General features: G+C 53.7%; 1 protein-coding gene across 1 annotated transcript; it reads right to left on the bottom strand.

The window, feature by feature from the left end:
• Nucleotides 1–8,085: 8,085 nt before the first annotated feature.
• LOC128940272 (myosin light chain kinase, smooth muscle-like) lies at nt 8,086–14,694 on the bottom strand. The gene is made up of 11 exons (XM_054281615.1): nt 14,200–14,694; nt 12,850–12,965; nt 12,405–12,532; nt 11,999–12,089; nt 11,691–11,894; nt 10,666–10,883; nt 9,801–9,924; nt 9,570–9,722; nt 9,308–9,428; nt 8,598–8,688; nt 8,086–8,320 (listed from the first exon to the last, which is right to left on the bottom strand). Exons 3-11 carry the CDS (start codon nt 12,418–12,420, stop codon nt 8,202–8,204), a joined length of 1,137 nt encoding a protein of 378 aa, XP_054137590.1. The 5' UTR covers nt 12,421–12,532; nt 12,850–12,965; nt 14,200–14,694; the 3' UTR covers nt 8,086–8,201.
• Between the last annotated feature and the right edge of the window lie 668 nt (nt 14,695–15,362).

Below are 15,362 nucleotides of genomic sequence, written 5' to 3'. Positions count from 1 at the left end.
AAATGTAATAAATGATAATTGATGTGATATGAAATTAAATTTGTTTTACTTTTTCATTTTTATCTTATTTTATTTTTTACCTTATTATAGACTTACTTTTAAAATTATATTAAATATAATTTATCATTAAATGTAATTAATAATAATTTATATTATATTAAGTAAAATTTATGTTACTTTTTATTTTTATTTTTATTTATTGTTATTTAATTTTATTTATTTTTTCAAAATATTGTTCTTAAAGTTTTTCTATTATTATTTGACTTTATTCTATTTATATTCCTGTTTTCCTTTTATTTTATCCTTAATTATTTCATTTATTCTATTCCTTATTTTAAATTTTCTTTCGTTCTATTTATCTATTCAATTTTTGCTTTCATTTTTATGTTCCATCTGTGCATTCTTTCATTACATTTTCTTTATTTCCGTCTTATTTCATTCTATTATTTATTTTTCTTTACAATTTCCATTTTTTTTTATTTAGGCTTTTTGTTTGACTTTTCTGTTATCTTACAATAATTTATTATTGTTTTATACCATTTATTTTTATTTAATTTTAGATTTTTCTTATTTATAATAATACATTTTAATTTATAATTAGATAACAATAAATTTAGTGTGCCCTGGGATGGGGATGTGGCACCGGATTCACCCCCCGGACACCTGGCATACCCTGGAATCCTTCTGGGGGCACTGCCAGGGCAGCGGGGCATGGCAGAGACCAGATCTGCTGAGACCCGGTGAGGTTCAGGGGCAGACACTGAGATTTGGTGACATTCGGTGAGATTCGGTGAGATTTAGCAAGATTTGGTGAGATTTGATGACATTCACCAAAATTTGGTGAGATTTAGTGAGATTCACCAAAATTTGGAGAGACTTGGTGCGATTTACCAAAATTTGAAGAGATTTGGTGAGACTTGATGAGATTCACCAAAATCTCGAAAGATTTGGTGAGATTTTTTAGGAGATTCACAAAAATTTGGTGAGATTCAGCAAAATTTGGTGAGATTTGGCAAGATTTTGTGAGATTCACCAATATTTCATAAGATTCGGTGAGATTTCACGAGATTCACCAAAATTTGGAAATATTTGGCAAGACTTTTGAGGACATTCACCAAAATTTGAGGAGATTCACCAAAATTTGGTGAGATTCATCAAAATGTGGTGATATTTGGTGAGATTTCATGAGATTTGGTGAGATTCACCAAAATTTGGTGGGATTCAGTGACATTCACTAAAATTTGGTGAGATTCGGTGAGATTCACCAGGACTGGCTGAGACTGGGTGGAATTCGCTGAGTTTTGGTGAAATTTGCTGAACCCCGAAATTCCAGGAGCAGCCGAAGGATTCCGAGGGACAGGGATGGATCCAGAGGGGATCCCAGCAGCCCTGGTGGTTCCCAGCCCCTGCCCAGCCCCAGTGCTGCCACATCCTCACCACAGGCCCTGCCAGGTGTCCCCAGGTGTCCCCACAGTGCCACCAGGACCAGGTGAACGTGCCCAGCCTGTTCTGCCAACCCCAAATTCCAGGCAGGGGACACTCCAGGACAGCAGGCACCCATCCCATCATCCCTGGGGATTTGGGAGCTTGGAGAGGACTCATGGAGAGCTCAGCAACACCAGAATTGGGGTCACCCATGTTTGGGGGTTGTTCTGATATCCCAAAGCTGAATTTTGCAGTCAGTTAAATATTTCAGCTTCTCATTAAATATTTTACATTAATTTCCCGATCCAGGTTTTTAAGGGAAGGCATTGCAGCGCTCTGTGGGCACAGGGACATCCTGGTGTGGTCCCAGAGGTGTGTCCAGGGTGAATATTGTCCCCTAGACCATGGGTGGCACCAGGGCTTCCATCCCACACCCTGGACAGGCTCTGCTGTGGGGATTCCAAGCTCTGGGAGCTCCAGGATTGTGGAATTATGGAATGGTTTGGTTTGGGCCTGAAACAGCACCCAGTGCCACCCCTGCCATGGGCAGGGACATTTTCCACCAGGCCAGGCTGCTCCAAGCCCTGTCCTTGGACATTTCCAGGATGTTCTGGCCATGAAACCCCAGAGCTGTGGGGTTTATTACTGTTTTATACCATTTATTTTTATTTCATTGTAGATTTTAGGTTTAATTTTAGAGTTTTTGATCCAGGCAGCACCTCCCTGCCCTCAGCTGGAAAAGGCCCCGAGGATCGGGAGCTCTGGAGCCCAGGCCAACAGTTCCATCTCCTGGCCACAGGGAGGGCTGCGAGGGGCAGGGCTGGGAGAGCCTCCTGTGACACGTCCTGGGCAGGGCTGGGTGTTCTGTGAGGGGTTTGGGTCCTGCTGATCCCCACCGAGATGGGAACAGGGAGCCAGGAGGGAATTTGGGCCGCTGGAGGTGTTTGGTGCATCAATGGCAGCAGGAGGATGAGCTGGGGGAGCATCCTGCCACCCCTTAATCCTGTCCTGGGCACTGGGATGTCTCTGAAGGAGAATCCTACCATCCTGCCCACCCTCGTCCCATCCTCAGGCACTGGGATGTCTCTGAAGGAGCTTCCTGCACATCCCTGGGCACTGGGATGTCTCTGGAGGGACATCCTGCCACCCTTCATCCCTGCTCCAGACACTAGCATGTCTCTGGAGAAGCATCCTGCCACCCCTTATCCCTGCTTTGGGCACTGGGATGTCTCTGGAGGAGAACCTTGTCCACCTCTCATCCCATCCCTGGGCACTGGGATGTTTCTGGAGGAACATCCTGCCATCCTGCCACCCCTTATCCCATCCTCAGGCTCTGGGATCTCTTTGGAGGGGCATCCTGCCATCCTGCCCACCCCTCATTCCTGCTCTGGGCACTGGGGTGTCTCTGGAGGAGCATCCTGCCATCCTACCACTCCTTATCCCAGCCCCAGACACTGGGATGTCTCTGGAGGGTTATCCTGCCCATCCTCATCCCATCCCTGGGCACTGGGATCTCTCTGTAGGGGCATCCTGCCCATCCCTGGGCACTGGGATGTCTCTGGAGCAGCATCCTGCCCACTCTCATCCCTGCCCAGGGCACTGGGATGGCTCTGGAGGCTCATCCTGCCCACCCTCAGTCCATCCCTGGGCACTGGGATGTTTCTGGAGGTGGGAAACCACTCAGACTGCCCGTGGCTGGTGGGGGGATTCACTGCTCTTCTCCAGGGTGACGGTTCTGGAGCTCCTGTGACCTCCAAGAGCCTCCTGACCCCTCAGAACCTGGCTGGGACCTTTGGGAAGTGAGGAAACCTCCCTGGGTGTCCTCTTCACCTGAGGAGCTTTGCTGGGAGGCACCTGGATCCCAGCTCAGGTGTTCCTGATGTTCCTCCAGCACAGAGCTTCTCCCTCCATCGAGCCACCCTCACCTCAGCCTGTCCATGGGGACAAAGATCTGGTCCCTTGTCACCACCCTGTCCTCATTCTCCTGTGTTTTCTCTCCTTTCATTTCTTTCCTGGTGTTTGGGGTGTTTACCTGGCAACTCCAATTAGCCCAGGGCTGCTCAATTCCTGCAATAAAAGTCCTTAAAAAACCATTCTAGAAACTGCATATTCAAATAATCATCTTCACTAAGTGCCCAGGGCCACATTTCTTACATTAAAGGTGATTTTAGACACTTAAGTTTATTTTCCTAATTAATTTCAATTCCCTGGAAAACACAAGCAGGAATGGAGTTTTTTCCTGAATCTGCAGGTCCACAAAAAACCCAAAAAAATATTCTTGATGTTAGAGCTACCCAGGCAATATTCCCTCATCCAAACAAGAATTCCCAGTTTAGATTGTACAGCCTGAGGTTGTCTGATCCCCTAAAGGATGAAGCTCCAGAAAATTGAAGGTGTTTGGAGAGCTGAGCCCACCTCATGTTCCTCAAAGAGCTGGACCTGAGGGCACCTGAAATTCCTGAGCTAAGGTGGGAACCCCTTCTCAACATGCCCCAGGTGACACCACTCATCCTTTCCACCCCCAGCATCCCTGAGGATTTAAAGACATTTTCTGGCGTTGTGTGGCTGAAGTGAAGGTCAGCCCAAGAGTCTGCCTTGGTGGAAGGACAGGATCTTAATTCCTTTGCCTCTGAGATGCTGAGATTAGAATTCTATTTTCAGCACTGCTGGATTTCTCAGTGGCTGTAATGAGTTCCAGGTATAATTCACTCTCCATTCCTTCCTGAATTACAGATTTTAATGTGTTAAACCATAGCAAGCAGCAGAAGGAGAAGGAACAACTGTCTTCTGTCAGTGAATAAGCTGCTTATGTAGATAAATCAGATTTTTTTACACTATAAATATAGGTTAGGAGAGGAAAAGTTCATGCCTGGAGTCCTGGGACTTGGATTTTCAGGGCTACAAGGAGTTTGGAAAGCACAGGAAGATAAACATCTTTCCCAACCAGAAATATTTTGGTCATGTCACATGGTAAATAGCTCATCAAGGGATTGATTATGCCCAACTTGGTGTTTGCTTATCATCTGCAGCTTGAGCACACTCAGCCTGTTCCCCAGGGATGGGCTTGGAATGTGGGTAATGAGGAAAACATGGAATAAATGGAGAGTAAAAATCTGGGATGTGATGTGTGGGAAAGGGGCTCCTGAGCCTCCCTCTGCTGCTCTGGCATGGGAAATGCTGAGGGCAGAACATGGAATATTTGTGTTTGTTTATTTGTTTCTAAGGAGTTTCTTTTCTCCAGCTAGGAGCAGGGAACCCACAGCTCCTTCTGGGAACAGGGGAGGAAGAGGAAGCAGGTGAGTTCTGTCAGGATGTCTCTCCCTGTGAGGAGTCATTCAGGTTGGAAAATCCCTCTGAGACCAAGCCCAGCCATTCCCCAGCACTGCCACCACCGACCCCTGTCCCCAAGTGCCACAGCCACGGGGATTTTAAACCCTGGACAGCCAGGTCAGGGCTGGAGAACCTTTGGGGGAAGAAATTTCCCCAATATCCACCCTAAACCTCCCCTCGGCCAGCCTGAGGCTGTTCCCTCTCCTCCTGTCCCTGTTCTCTGGGAGCAGAGCCCAACACCCCCTGCCTGTCCCCTCTTGTCACAAGGTCCCCCCTGATCCCCCTTTTCTCCAGGGAACATTGGGCATTTCCAAAAGGGCTCCCCTTTCACCAGCAGCACGTCCATACACAAGTTTCCAAATAAATTTCCTCCTCAAATTCAACCCTCCATTTCCAACGGGAGATCAGAGCACCAAGCCCTGGCCAGGTGACAATCCGGTGCCACCCCCCAGTGGTCACATGGAGCCAGCAGCCAAGGATAATTGGCAACAGGAACAGGTTTGGCCACCAAAATTCCAAAATTATCAGTGCCCAAGGCCTGATAAGGCCCTGGCAGCTGGAGAGTCTGTGCCACAGGAGGGGACAGGGAGGTGACAAATCCCTCCCCACCAGCCCAGGGGGGCAGGCAGGGGCTGCTCTGCCATCTCTGCAGGCTGCAGATGCCAAGGTGGCATTTGGATGCCAAATCCTGCCTGGATCCTCCTGCTGTGGTGGCCACCAGCTCCCAGAGGGTTCAGCAAGGTGGCCAGAGCAGATTTGTCACCTCTGCTCCAGTGTCCCTTCCAGCTGGGTCCCAGGCAGAGCTCGCAGACGTGTCCCCCCATGGAGTGGGTGGATTTGGTTCTGTTCAATAATTAATTTAATTCTGTTTATTTTAATTAATTAATTTAATTGTTTTGGCTTTGGTTCTGTTTATTTTAATTAATTAATTGAATTCTGGTTTGGATTTGGTTCTGTTTAATAATTAATTTAATTCTGGTTAATTAATTTAATTAATTGAATTCTGGTTTGGATTTGGTTCTCTTTAATAATTAATTTAATTCTGTTTAATTAATTTCATTTAATTAATTAATTGAATTCTGGTTTGGATTTGGTTCTCTTTAATAATTAATTTAGTTTAATTGTTTTGGATTTGGTTCTGTTTAATAATTAATTTAATTATTTTAAATTTATTTAATTAATTTATTCAATTTAATTTGGTTTGGATTTAGTTCTGTTTAATAATTAATTTATTTAATAAATTTAATTAATTAATTAAATTCTGGTTTGGATTTGGTTCTGTTTAATGATTAATTTAATTCTGTTCAATTAATTTAAATTAATTAATTTATTTATTTAATTTAGTTTAATTTATTTATTTAATTTTGGATTTAGTTCTATTTAACAAAAAGAGCAGTTTCCTCCCGGCCCCTGCTCCAGGCAGAGAAGGAAGGGTGGAAGGCTGGCATAATTTGGCACAGCTGGAGCCTGGCACTGGGCACTGCTCTGCCCCACCCAGGGCACCTCCAGGAGGCCTCTCTGGTGTGAGCAGGGAGGAGAGCAGCACCCAGCTCTGGTCCAGCAGGTTTTCATGGAATCACACCGAGGTTAATGCTGGAAGGAGCCTCTGGAGGGCACCTGGTGCCCATCTCTGCTTCAGGACTGTGCCCAGACAGAGTTTTAGTATCAGCAAGGATGGAGAGCACACATCCCCCCTGGACAAGCTGTGCCAGTCAAAAACTTTGAGGTTGGAAAAGCCCCCTGAGATCACCCAGCGCTGCCAAGGCCACCACTGAGCCCTGTCCCCAAGTGCCACATCCACAGGGCTTTGAAACCCCACCCCTATCAGGCCTGGAGCACCCTTTGGGGGAAGAAATCTTCCCTAATTCCCATCAGCAGTAAATAAAAGTGTTTTCCTGAGGATCAGATGCTGTTCCAGGTGGTGCCCATGGGCTTTGGGCCCTGCTGAGTTTCACCTGGTTTCACCCTCCCTCCAGGTGAGGTGAGGAGGTGCCTCTGAGCCTTCTCTTCCCCACACAACCCCAGCTCTCCCAGACATTCCTCGTGGGTGAGAAACTCCAGTTTTTCTCTCATTTTTTATCAAACTGTCCCGTGTGTTCATGTCATTGCTGCAGTGGGGCCCAGAACACAGCACAGCCCTGCAAGGTGACCTCATTGAATTTGGGAATGATCCCTCACTGAATTTGGGAGTGACCTGTCACTGAATTTGGGAGTGCTTCCTCATTGAATTTGAGCATGATTCCACACTGAATTTGGGCATGATCCCTCGCTGACTTTGGGAGTGACCCCTCCCTGAATGTGGGAATTATTCCTCACTGAACTTGGGAGTGACTCCTCACTGATTTTGGGAGTGACCCATTGAATTTGGGAGTGATCACTTGCTGAATGTGGGACTGACCCCTCATAGAATTTGGGAATTATCCCTCTCTGAATTTGGGGGTGATCCCTCATTGAATTTGGGGGTGATTCCCTCCCTGAATTTGGGAATTATCCCTCCCTGAATTTGGGAGTGATTCCCCACAGAATTTGAGAGTGATGCCTCTCTGAGTTTGGGAATGATCCTTCCCTGAGTTTGGGAATCCCTCCTTGACTTTGGGGATGATCCCTCCCTGAAATTGGGCATGATCCCCCACTGAACTTGGGAATGATCCCTCACTGATTTTGGGAGTGACCCCTCATTGAACGTGGGAATTACTCCCCCACTGATTTTGGGAATCCCTCACTGAATGTGGGAATGATCCCTCCCTGAATTTGGGAGTGATCCTCCACTGAATGTGGAAATGATCCCTCACTGGCTTTGGGAGTGATCCCTCCCTCCCCCTGCAGCCCAGGCTCCATCCCCACCCTTCCCAAGGGCACCCTGAGGCTCAGTGGCCACCCCAGTGCCCAGCAGGAGCCTAGCCCAGTCCCTGTCCCAGCTGGGTGTCCCTCAGGATGTGCCTGGGTTCCTCCCCAGGGCTCCCAAACACCAAATTCTGCCTCCTCAGGCCAAGCCTGGAGCTCCCACAGCCAGTTCCAGCCCCAGAAATGGACAGGGCAGAGGCCTCAAGGCTCATCCTGGCCCATGTGAGCTCAGGAACGATAACAACCCCTCTGATAAGGAAGGAATTCCCTTTTGAGCAAGGAATACCCATGGCTGCTGTGCCCATCACTGCTGGAGATGACCAGGCTGGTGGCCCAGAGCCTGATGCCAGCTCCCAAAGGGTGGGCACAGCTTCAGCAGCTCCTTCCTACCTGTGCCAGTGAATTTGGGGGAAATAGGAGCAGCACAGGGAGTGCAGAGACTGTCAGTGCTTTATTGGTGACAGGGACAGCACCAAGGGACACCAGAGCTCACCCCAGGAGGGTCTGGGTGTGCCCCACGCTGGCCAGGACACCCTGGGAGCTACTGGGGGGCTCCATCCCCATCTCCAGGTGCTCCAGGATGGGGTGACAGGGCCATGCTGTCACTGCCCCGAGGCTGCAGTGCTCCCACCATCCTCCTCTTCCTCCTGGTCTGGTGGCAGCTCTGAGGGGTTGGCACCTGCTTGGGGCAGAGCTCTGGAGGGCTGGTCCTCCTCTAGGCCTGCAGGAGATGGGCAGAAAGGGAATGGTGAGGAGCAGGAGACACCCATGGGGGTCACACAGAGGGGATGAGCCCATCAAGGGCTGCATTTCAATCCCCCCCAGGGATGGGGATGGAGAGAACCTCAGGCCCTGGAGCAGAAATGGCACAGTGGGGCCATGCCTGGGTGTTTAGGGACACCCAGGGTGGAGCAAAAAGAGGAGGAGGCTGCCCAGGAGCACAAGGTGGAGATGGCAAAGCAGAGAGAATGGGCTGGGGGTGCCTCAGGGGCCATCACCTTCCTCATCCTGAGCCTCTGATGCCTTCCCCTCCAGGTTCTGGGACAGCAGGGTCAGCCTCTTGAGGGCCAGCAGGGCTTTCCCTGTTTTCTGGAGGAAGGAGAAAGGGCACTGAACCTTCATTAGAGCCACCCCCATGTCCCCATCACCCCACCAGGGACACTGAGCCCTTCAGCAGAGCCACGTCCTGTCCCCATCCACCTACCAGGAGCACTGAACCCTTGGGCAGAGCCATCCCCATGTCCCCATCACCCCACCAGGAGCACTGAGACCTTCAGCAGAGCCATCTCCATGTCCCCATCACCCCACCAGGGCTCTCAGCTCTTCAGAGCCACCCCCTGTCCCCATGTCCCACCATGGGCACTGAGCCACCCCCACGTCCCCACCAAGGGCTCTGAGCTCTTCAGAGCCACCCCTCTGTCCCCATGTCCCACCAGGACACTGAGCCCTTGGGCAGAACCACCCCCATGCCCCCATGTCCTCACCAAGAGCACTGAGCCCTTCAGCAGAGCCACCCCAATGTCCCCATCACCCCACCAAGGGCACTGAGCCACCCTCATGTCCCCACCAAGGGCACTGACCACTCCCCATGTCCCCATCACCTCACCAGGGCACTGAGCCCTTCAGCAGAGCCACCACCGTGTCCCCATCAGAGACACTGAGCCCTTCAGCAGAGCCACCCCCCTGTCCCCACGTCCCCAGCAGGTACCTGCCACTTCCTCCGCGCCAGGAACTGCCTGATCCTCTCCTTGGACAGCACCTTGGGGCTGCTGGGCTGGGGCTGCTGCAGCCAGGGGTGCAGCAGAGCCCCTGCACTGGGGAGCCGCCGGCTGCAGCACACACAAGGGGTCACGGGGGGCTCCTCCACCCTGGAGCATCCCCCCCACCAAACAGGCAGAGCTTCCCCTCACCCACCCCCTCAGCACCCCAAAACCCAGCCCAGCCCCAGCTGAGCAGCCCCCAGGCCCTACCTGGGCTCCTTCTGCAGCAGTTGGCCGATGAAGTCCTTGGCTTGCTGGGATATCTCCGAGAAGCTCTCCTCCTCAAAGTCCCACCGGGCAGCTGTGACATTGCTCAGGGTCTCCATGTCCGTGTCCCCCTGGAAGGGTGACTCCCCACTCAGCCTGGAGAGGGGAGCCCAGGCCATCAGGGAGAGCTCAGCCCTGTCCAGCCCAGCCTGCCCTGCCCAGGAGGGCACTCACAGGATGTAGCAGATGACACCAACGCTCCACATGTCCGTGGAGAAGCTCACAGGCTCAAAGGCGACCACTTCGGGAGCCATGAACTCAGGGGTGCCATGGAGAACCTTCACAGGGGTGTCTGGAGCTGCAGAGAGGAGGCAGGAGATCAGTTGGGATCTCCTTGGGGTCACTTGGGATCTCCTGGAGCAGGAGGCCCAGCTGGGATCTCCATAGGGCACACGAGGCCCAGCTAGGATCTCCATGGGGCAGGAGGTCAGCTGGGATCTCCATGGGCCAGAAGGCCCAGTTGGGATGGTCCTGGGGAGTTGGGATCTCCCTAGGGCAGGAAGCCAGCTGGGATCTCAATGGACAGAAGGCCCAGTTGGGTTCTCCATGGGATCTCCAGGGGGCAGGAGGCCCAGGCCAGCATCTCCAGGGGGCCAAGGAGGCCCAGCCTGGGATCCCCATGGGGAGTTGGGCTCTCCATGGGCCACAAGGCCCTGCTGGACTCTCCATGGGATCTCCCTGGGGCATGGGATCTCTGTGGGGCCAGTTGGGATCTCCACAGGCCACGAGGCCCAGCTGGGATCTCCTGGGGAGTTGGGATCTCCCTGGGCCAGCTGGGATCTCCTGGGGAACTTCATCCTCTTGCCTTTTACTCTCTTATGCTTTTGCTCTCTTATTTTTTTGCTCTCTCACCCTCTCTCCCCCTCTCTTCTCTCAGCCTGCTCTGAGCTGTGTTTGGCAGCTCCCAGCAGGGTCCTGCACCCAGGCCCTTTGCAATAAACCCCAAATTCCACAACCTGGCTGCAGAGATCTCTCATCTCCATCCATCCCGACCATCCTACCCCCAAAACTCTCTGACTTTAGGGATTCCCACACTCACCCAGCCTCCGTGCCAGCCCAAAGTCGATGATCTTGATGCGGTGGCTGCCAGGGCTGACGCAGACGATGTTCTCGGGTTTCAGGTCCAGGTGCACAATGGCCTGGCCGTGCATGAACTGCAGCCCCTCCAGGATCTGCTGCATGTACTGGGCACTGCTGGGCTCCGTGTGCTCAAAGTCATCGTCCACAATGCGCTCAAAGAGCTCCCCACCTGCCACGCTGGGGACAGACACGTAATGGGGACACTTTTGGGATCTACCAGCCCCAAGGAGGAGAAGTCCCAGCAGAAAACCCAGACTCAGCACTCTGGGAGCATCTCTCCACCCTTATCTCCAGGAGTTTTGGGTTCCCCATCCATCCCACCACCACCTCATGGCACAAGGACCCCTCACCACCTACCACTGTGGGGACAACAAGATGCTGGGGACCCCTTTGGGATCTACCAGCCCCAAAGAGGGGAAGCTCCAGTGGAGAATTCATCTCTCCACCCTTATCTCCAGGAGCTGAGGGTTCCCCATCCATCCCACCAACACCCCATGGCACAGAGACCCTTCCCATGCTGCCACTGTGGGGGTAACGAGGTGCTGGGGACCCCTTTGGGACCCTCCATACTGGGGACTGTCCACACTGAGGGACAACAAAATTCTGGGGACCCCTTTGGGATCTACCAGCTCCAAGGAGGGGAAGCCCAGCAGAGAACCCAGTGCTCTGGGAGGAGCTCACCACTCGTTACTTCAGAGTTGCCGGGTTCTCCATCCATCCATCCATCCATCCATCCATCCATCCATCCGCACAGGGACCCCTCCTCACATGCCATTGTGGGGACAATGAGCTGCTGGGGACCCTTTTAGGGTCTCACCAGCCCCAAAGAGGGGAAGTCCGGCAGAGAACCCAGTGCTCTGGGAGGACCTCACCATTCCAGAGTTTCCAGGTTCTCCATCCATCCATCCATTCATCCCACAGCACAGTGACCCTTCCCCACCTTCAGAGCCGCCCTGGAAGCCCCCAGCAATGCCCCTCACTCACTACTCCATGACCATCACCAGCTGGGTGGGCTCCTGGAAGGCCTCCAGGCACTGCACCAGCCGTGGGTGGTGCAGGAGGTTCATCAGCTCCACCTCGGCGCGCGCCGCCTGCCTCTCCTTGGCCGTGCGCGCTCGGAAATATTTCCCAGCTCGGATCCTGCCCGTGGCCTTCTCCTGCAGCCTGTACACCGTCCCAAACTTCCCCCTGGGACAGAGGGAGAGGAAGGATGGAGGAGCCACCAGCAGCACCAGGGCTGTGCATGGACAGCCAGGGCAATACCCAGGGTGGGACACAGGAGCTTCACTCACTCCCCGAGCTTCTCTAGCTGTGTGTAGACATCTGAAACCTTGTCCTGGCTGTTGATGACCACGTCATGGTGTTCAAAGGGCTCCTCAGCTCCTGGGGGATGGATTAAGGTGGGCCATGCAGGGATTCCCCCCTGTCTGCCCCACCAGTGATAATTTCTGTGTCTCCCCTGCTCCATCTGGAACCAACCACCCACCCAACACAGTGTGAATGGCACCACATGGGGAGGACATGGGGACAGGAGCTCCTGGGACAGCCCAGCACCTTGCAAGTCAGGTTTGGGGTGAAAGGTGCTTTTAGGATCAAAACCCCAAGAGAAATGGGGCCAGGATGGGACGGGGATTGGTGCTGATGGGGGAATGGACAGGGGTCACACCATTGCTGGGGTTCCCTGTGCCTCTGCTGTACCTTCTTCCTGGGACATGGTGGTGCCACTGGCTCCTCACAGGGTGCTGGCACAGTCAGGATGTGTCCCCTAGGCTGGGACAGGTGATAGTCTCTGCTTCAGCTGCTCCCTGGGGCTCTGCACCTTCTCCCTGCCACAGGAGACCACCGGCACCACTCCACCAGCACCCACACTCCCCATCCCCCTGATGGACCCAAAAGAACCAAGCCAGATTTTAAAGCAAGGCCCCTTTTTGGATGGGGACAGCCCTCCCCAGGCTCCAAGGCGATGTTTTTCCCATGCACTGTCTTACATCAGGCAGGAAATCCCCAGGAAAGCCTCACTTGTAGGGCAAAGGAGCTGCTTCCTTACACGCCCGAACCCAGAAGGGTGGGGGAGACAGAAAATGACACCCAAAGGTGTCAAGCAATGACACCCAAATCCCAACCCAGGACCCCCAGCACTGACCTGGCACTGTCCAGCCCCTCCTGCAGCTCGCTGCCCTTTCAGTCACTGCAGAGCCACAAAAGCTGGGGAGAGAGGGAAGGAGGGAAGGGGCGATGCTGGAGGCTGAGGAACCACAACTGGAACCACAAAAATGGGGATATCTCGGGGTCCAGCTGGGAGCATCCCTCCCACTCCAGCGCTGGGAGCAGCCCTGGCTGTCCCCTCCCTTTCCTTCCCAGCACAGCGCTTCCGGACGGACGTGGGGGATAAACAACCCCCAGCAGCCTGAGCTGTCCCCAGATGCTGTCCCCAACGTCCCCTTTGGGTCCCAGGTCTGCAACACAGAGCTGTGGAACCCCAGGGCAAGGGGGAATGCAGAGAGCTGACCACACAACAGAGACCCCCAGCTCTGCCCTCCCAACCTCTGTGCAAGATTTGGGGGCTCTCACAGGTTAAATCCACATATTTAACCCTCTCAAAAGTTAAATCCACAGCCTGGGGGATAAACAACTCCCATCACCTACAAGCTGTCCCCAAACCCTGTCCCCAATATCCTTTTTGAGTCCCAGGTCTCCAACACAGAGCTGTGGAACCCCAGGGTGGGGGGAATGCAGAGAGCTGACCACACAGCAGAGACCCCCAGCTCTGCCCTCCCAGCCCCTGTGCAGGATCTGGGGCCTCTCCCAGGTTAAATCCACAGCCCACCACAGATTTAACCCTCTCCCAGATTAAATCCACAGCCCACCCTGGGGGATAAACAACACCCACCACCCATAAGCTGCCCCCAATTCCCCTTTTGGGTCCCAGGTCTGCAACACAGAGCTGTGGAACCTGAGAGACTGACACACCTCAGCACACAGCGCAGCAGAGACCCCCAGCTTCACCCTCCTAATTCCTGAGTGGGATTTGGGACCTCTCCCAGGTTAAATCTACAGATTTGACCCTCTCCCAAGTTAAAGCCACAGCCCCCGCCCCTGTCCCACCCATGGGTGGGTTCCTGCAGAGGGGCTGAGCACCCACAGCTGCCCCCCTGGCCCTGCTCCACCTGCAGCCAATATCCCAGCCCCGAGTTTTGGCTTCCCGGGAATGCTCCAGGTGAATGGGGAGTTACAAAACTCCTCCTAGCCTCCAAAGTGGGTGATTTAAAGGAAAAATGTGTTTCCCAGCTTTTATCCTCCAAAAGCAGCAGCGTGCAGCCGCTCTGTGCCCGGTACTGTGGTTTTCCTGGTTTGCCCAGATTTGAAATGGGAGGAATGCCGTGATTTCCTCCCGGAGCTGAGTCCAGACGCGGGGATCAGGCAGTGGCACCTCAAAGGGACACAAAACCCCTGGGGACAGCGGTGGCACAACAGGAGGGTCACCTGGGGTTACCTGTGTCCGCAGCCCCTCTCGGGGACCTTTGGGACGTCTCCAGACTCGTCCCAGCGCCGCTCCCAGGCTCGGCTCAAAGTCCACCGGCTCCGGCAGGGAGTAGGTGACAAATGTCCCCAGGGCAATGGCGGGGTCACCGCGAGCTCGCCGTGCCTTTGTCACCGCGACCTTGGAGCCCGGGGGTGTCCCAGTGTCACCCCCGGGGATGCGCGGATGCTCCGGGCTCGGCGCTCGGCCGGACCCCGCTGCGATGTTATCGACTGCGGGGACACGGGGGTGGCCGCGATGGGGACAGGCGGCTGGAGCACGGCTGGGTGCATCCCGGAGCCCCGGGGCACGGCGAGGCCGGGCTGGGCAGCTCCCGGTGCACCGGAGACAGCCCCGGAGCGAGAGCGATGCCGGCAGCCGCTGGATGTCAGTGTCGGCCTGATGCCGGAGAAAGGAGCGGAAAAAGAAAGATTTGGGGTCTGGGGGGTGTGGGGAGGGCTGGGAGCACCCAGGTGCTGCGGGATGTGCCGGGATGGAGGGGAATCCCTCGGGGGATGGAGCATCGCAGCCATGAGACAGCAGCAGCTGCAGGGATCGACAGCAGATCAATCCTGTCTCGTTACCGACAGCTCCATTTACCGGCCCTGTCCCACCCCTCTGCCTCCGGATTTGTCCCCTCCCTTGTGCCTTAACCCCTTCTCCTTGTGCTCTATAAAATGAATGAATTAATTGAATTAATTAATCATTAGTAGTCACACCAGGCAGCCATGTGTGGTGCTTTGGGGGTCAAGGTGTCCCCATCTGCCCAGAGATTCCCCCAACCCCAAACCCACTCGTGCTGCCTATGGGGTGCCCACCAGACCCCCCCAGTTCACCCCGACGCCCCCTGCATCCCCTCCTTCCCCTTTGGGCTCAGTCAGGACCCTCTGGGCAGGTTCAGCTGCCTCTGTTTTCTGTAGGTCCCTCAATAAACGGTGTCACCTTGGTGCTGAGTGACAGCAGGAGGGACAGGGTCACATCAGTGGCTGTCTGTCTGTCTGTCTGTCTGTCCTTGAGCCCCTTGTGCCTGAGGGAAGGGCTCGATGGCCTCAGAGGGACACAGTCCCTGTTCCCATCACTCAGAAGGGACATTGTCCCTGTTACCATCACCCAGGGGTGGCACAGTCCCTGTTCCC

Source organism: Melozone crissalis, unplaced genomic scaffold (assembly GCF_028551555.1).
Source record: "Melozone crissalis strain CALT ecotype California unplaced genomic scaffold, PUWL_Pcris_2 ptg000032l_1, whole genome shotgun sequence".
NCBI classification, from domain to species: Eukaryota; Metazoa; Chordata; class Aves; order Passeriformes; family Passerellidae; genus Melozone; species Melozone crissalis.
The sequence above is the reverse complement of the archived record's forward strand: the minus strand, read 5'-3'. Positions and strand labels throughout refer to the sequence as shown.

Excerpts from the sequence above, each read along its gene's own strand:
- LOC128940272 (XM_054281615.1), bottom strand. Across the intron at positions 9,925-10,665 it reads TGGGCTGGCACGGAGGCTGG|CTCCAGACACCCCTGTGAAG; the intron begins GTGAGTGTGGGA and ends TCCTCTCTGCAG. Across the intron at positions 9,429-9,569 it reads CTGCTGCAGAAGGAGCCCAG|CCGGCGGCTCCCCAGTGCAG; the intron begins GTAGGGCCTGGG and ends TGTGTGCTGCAG.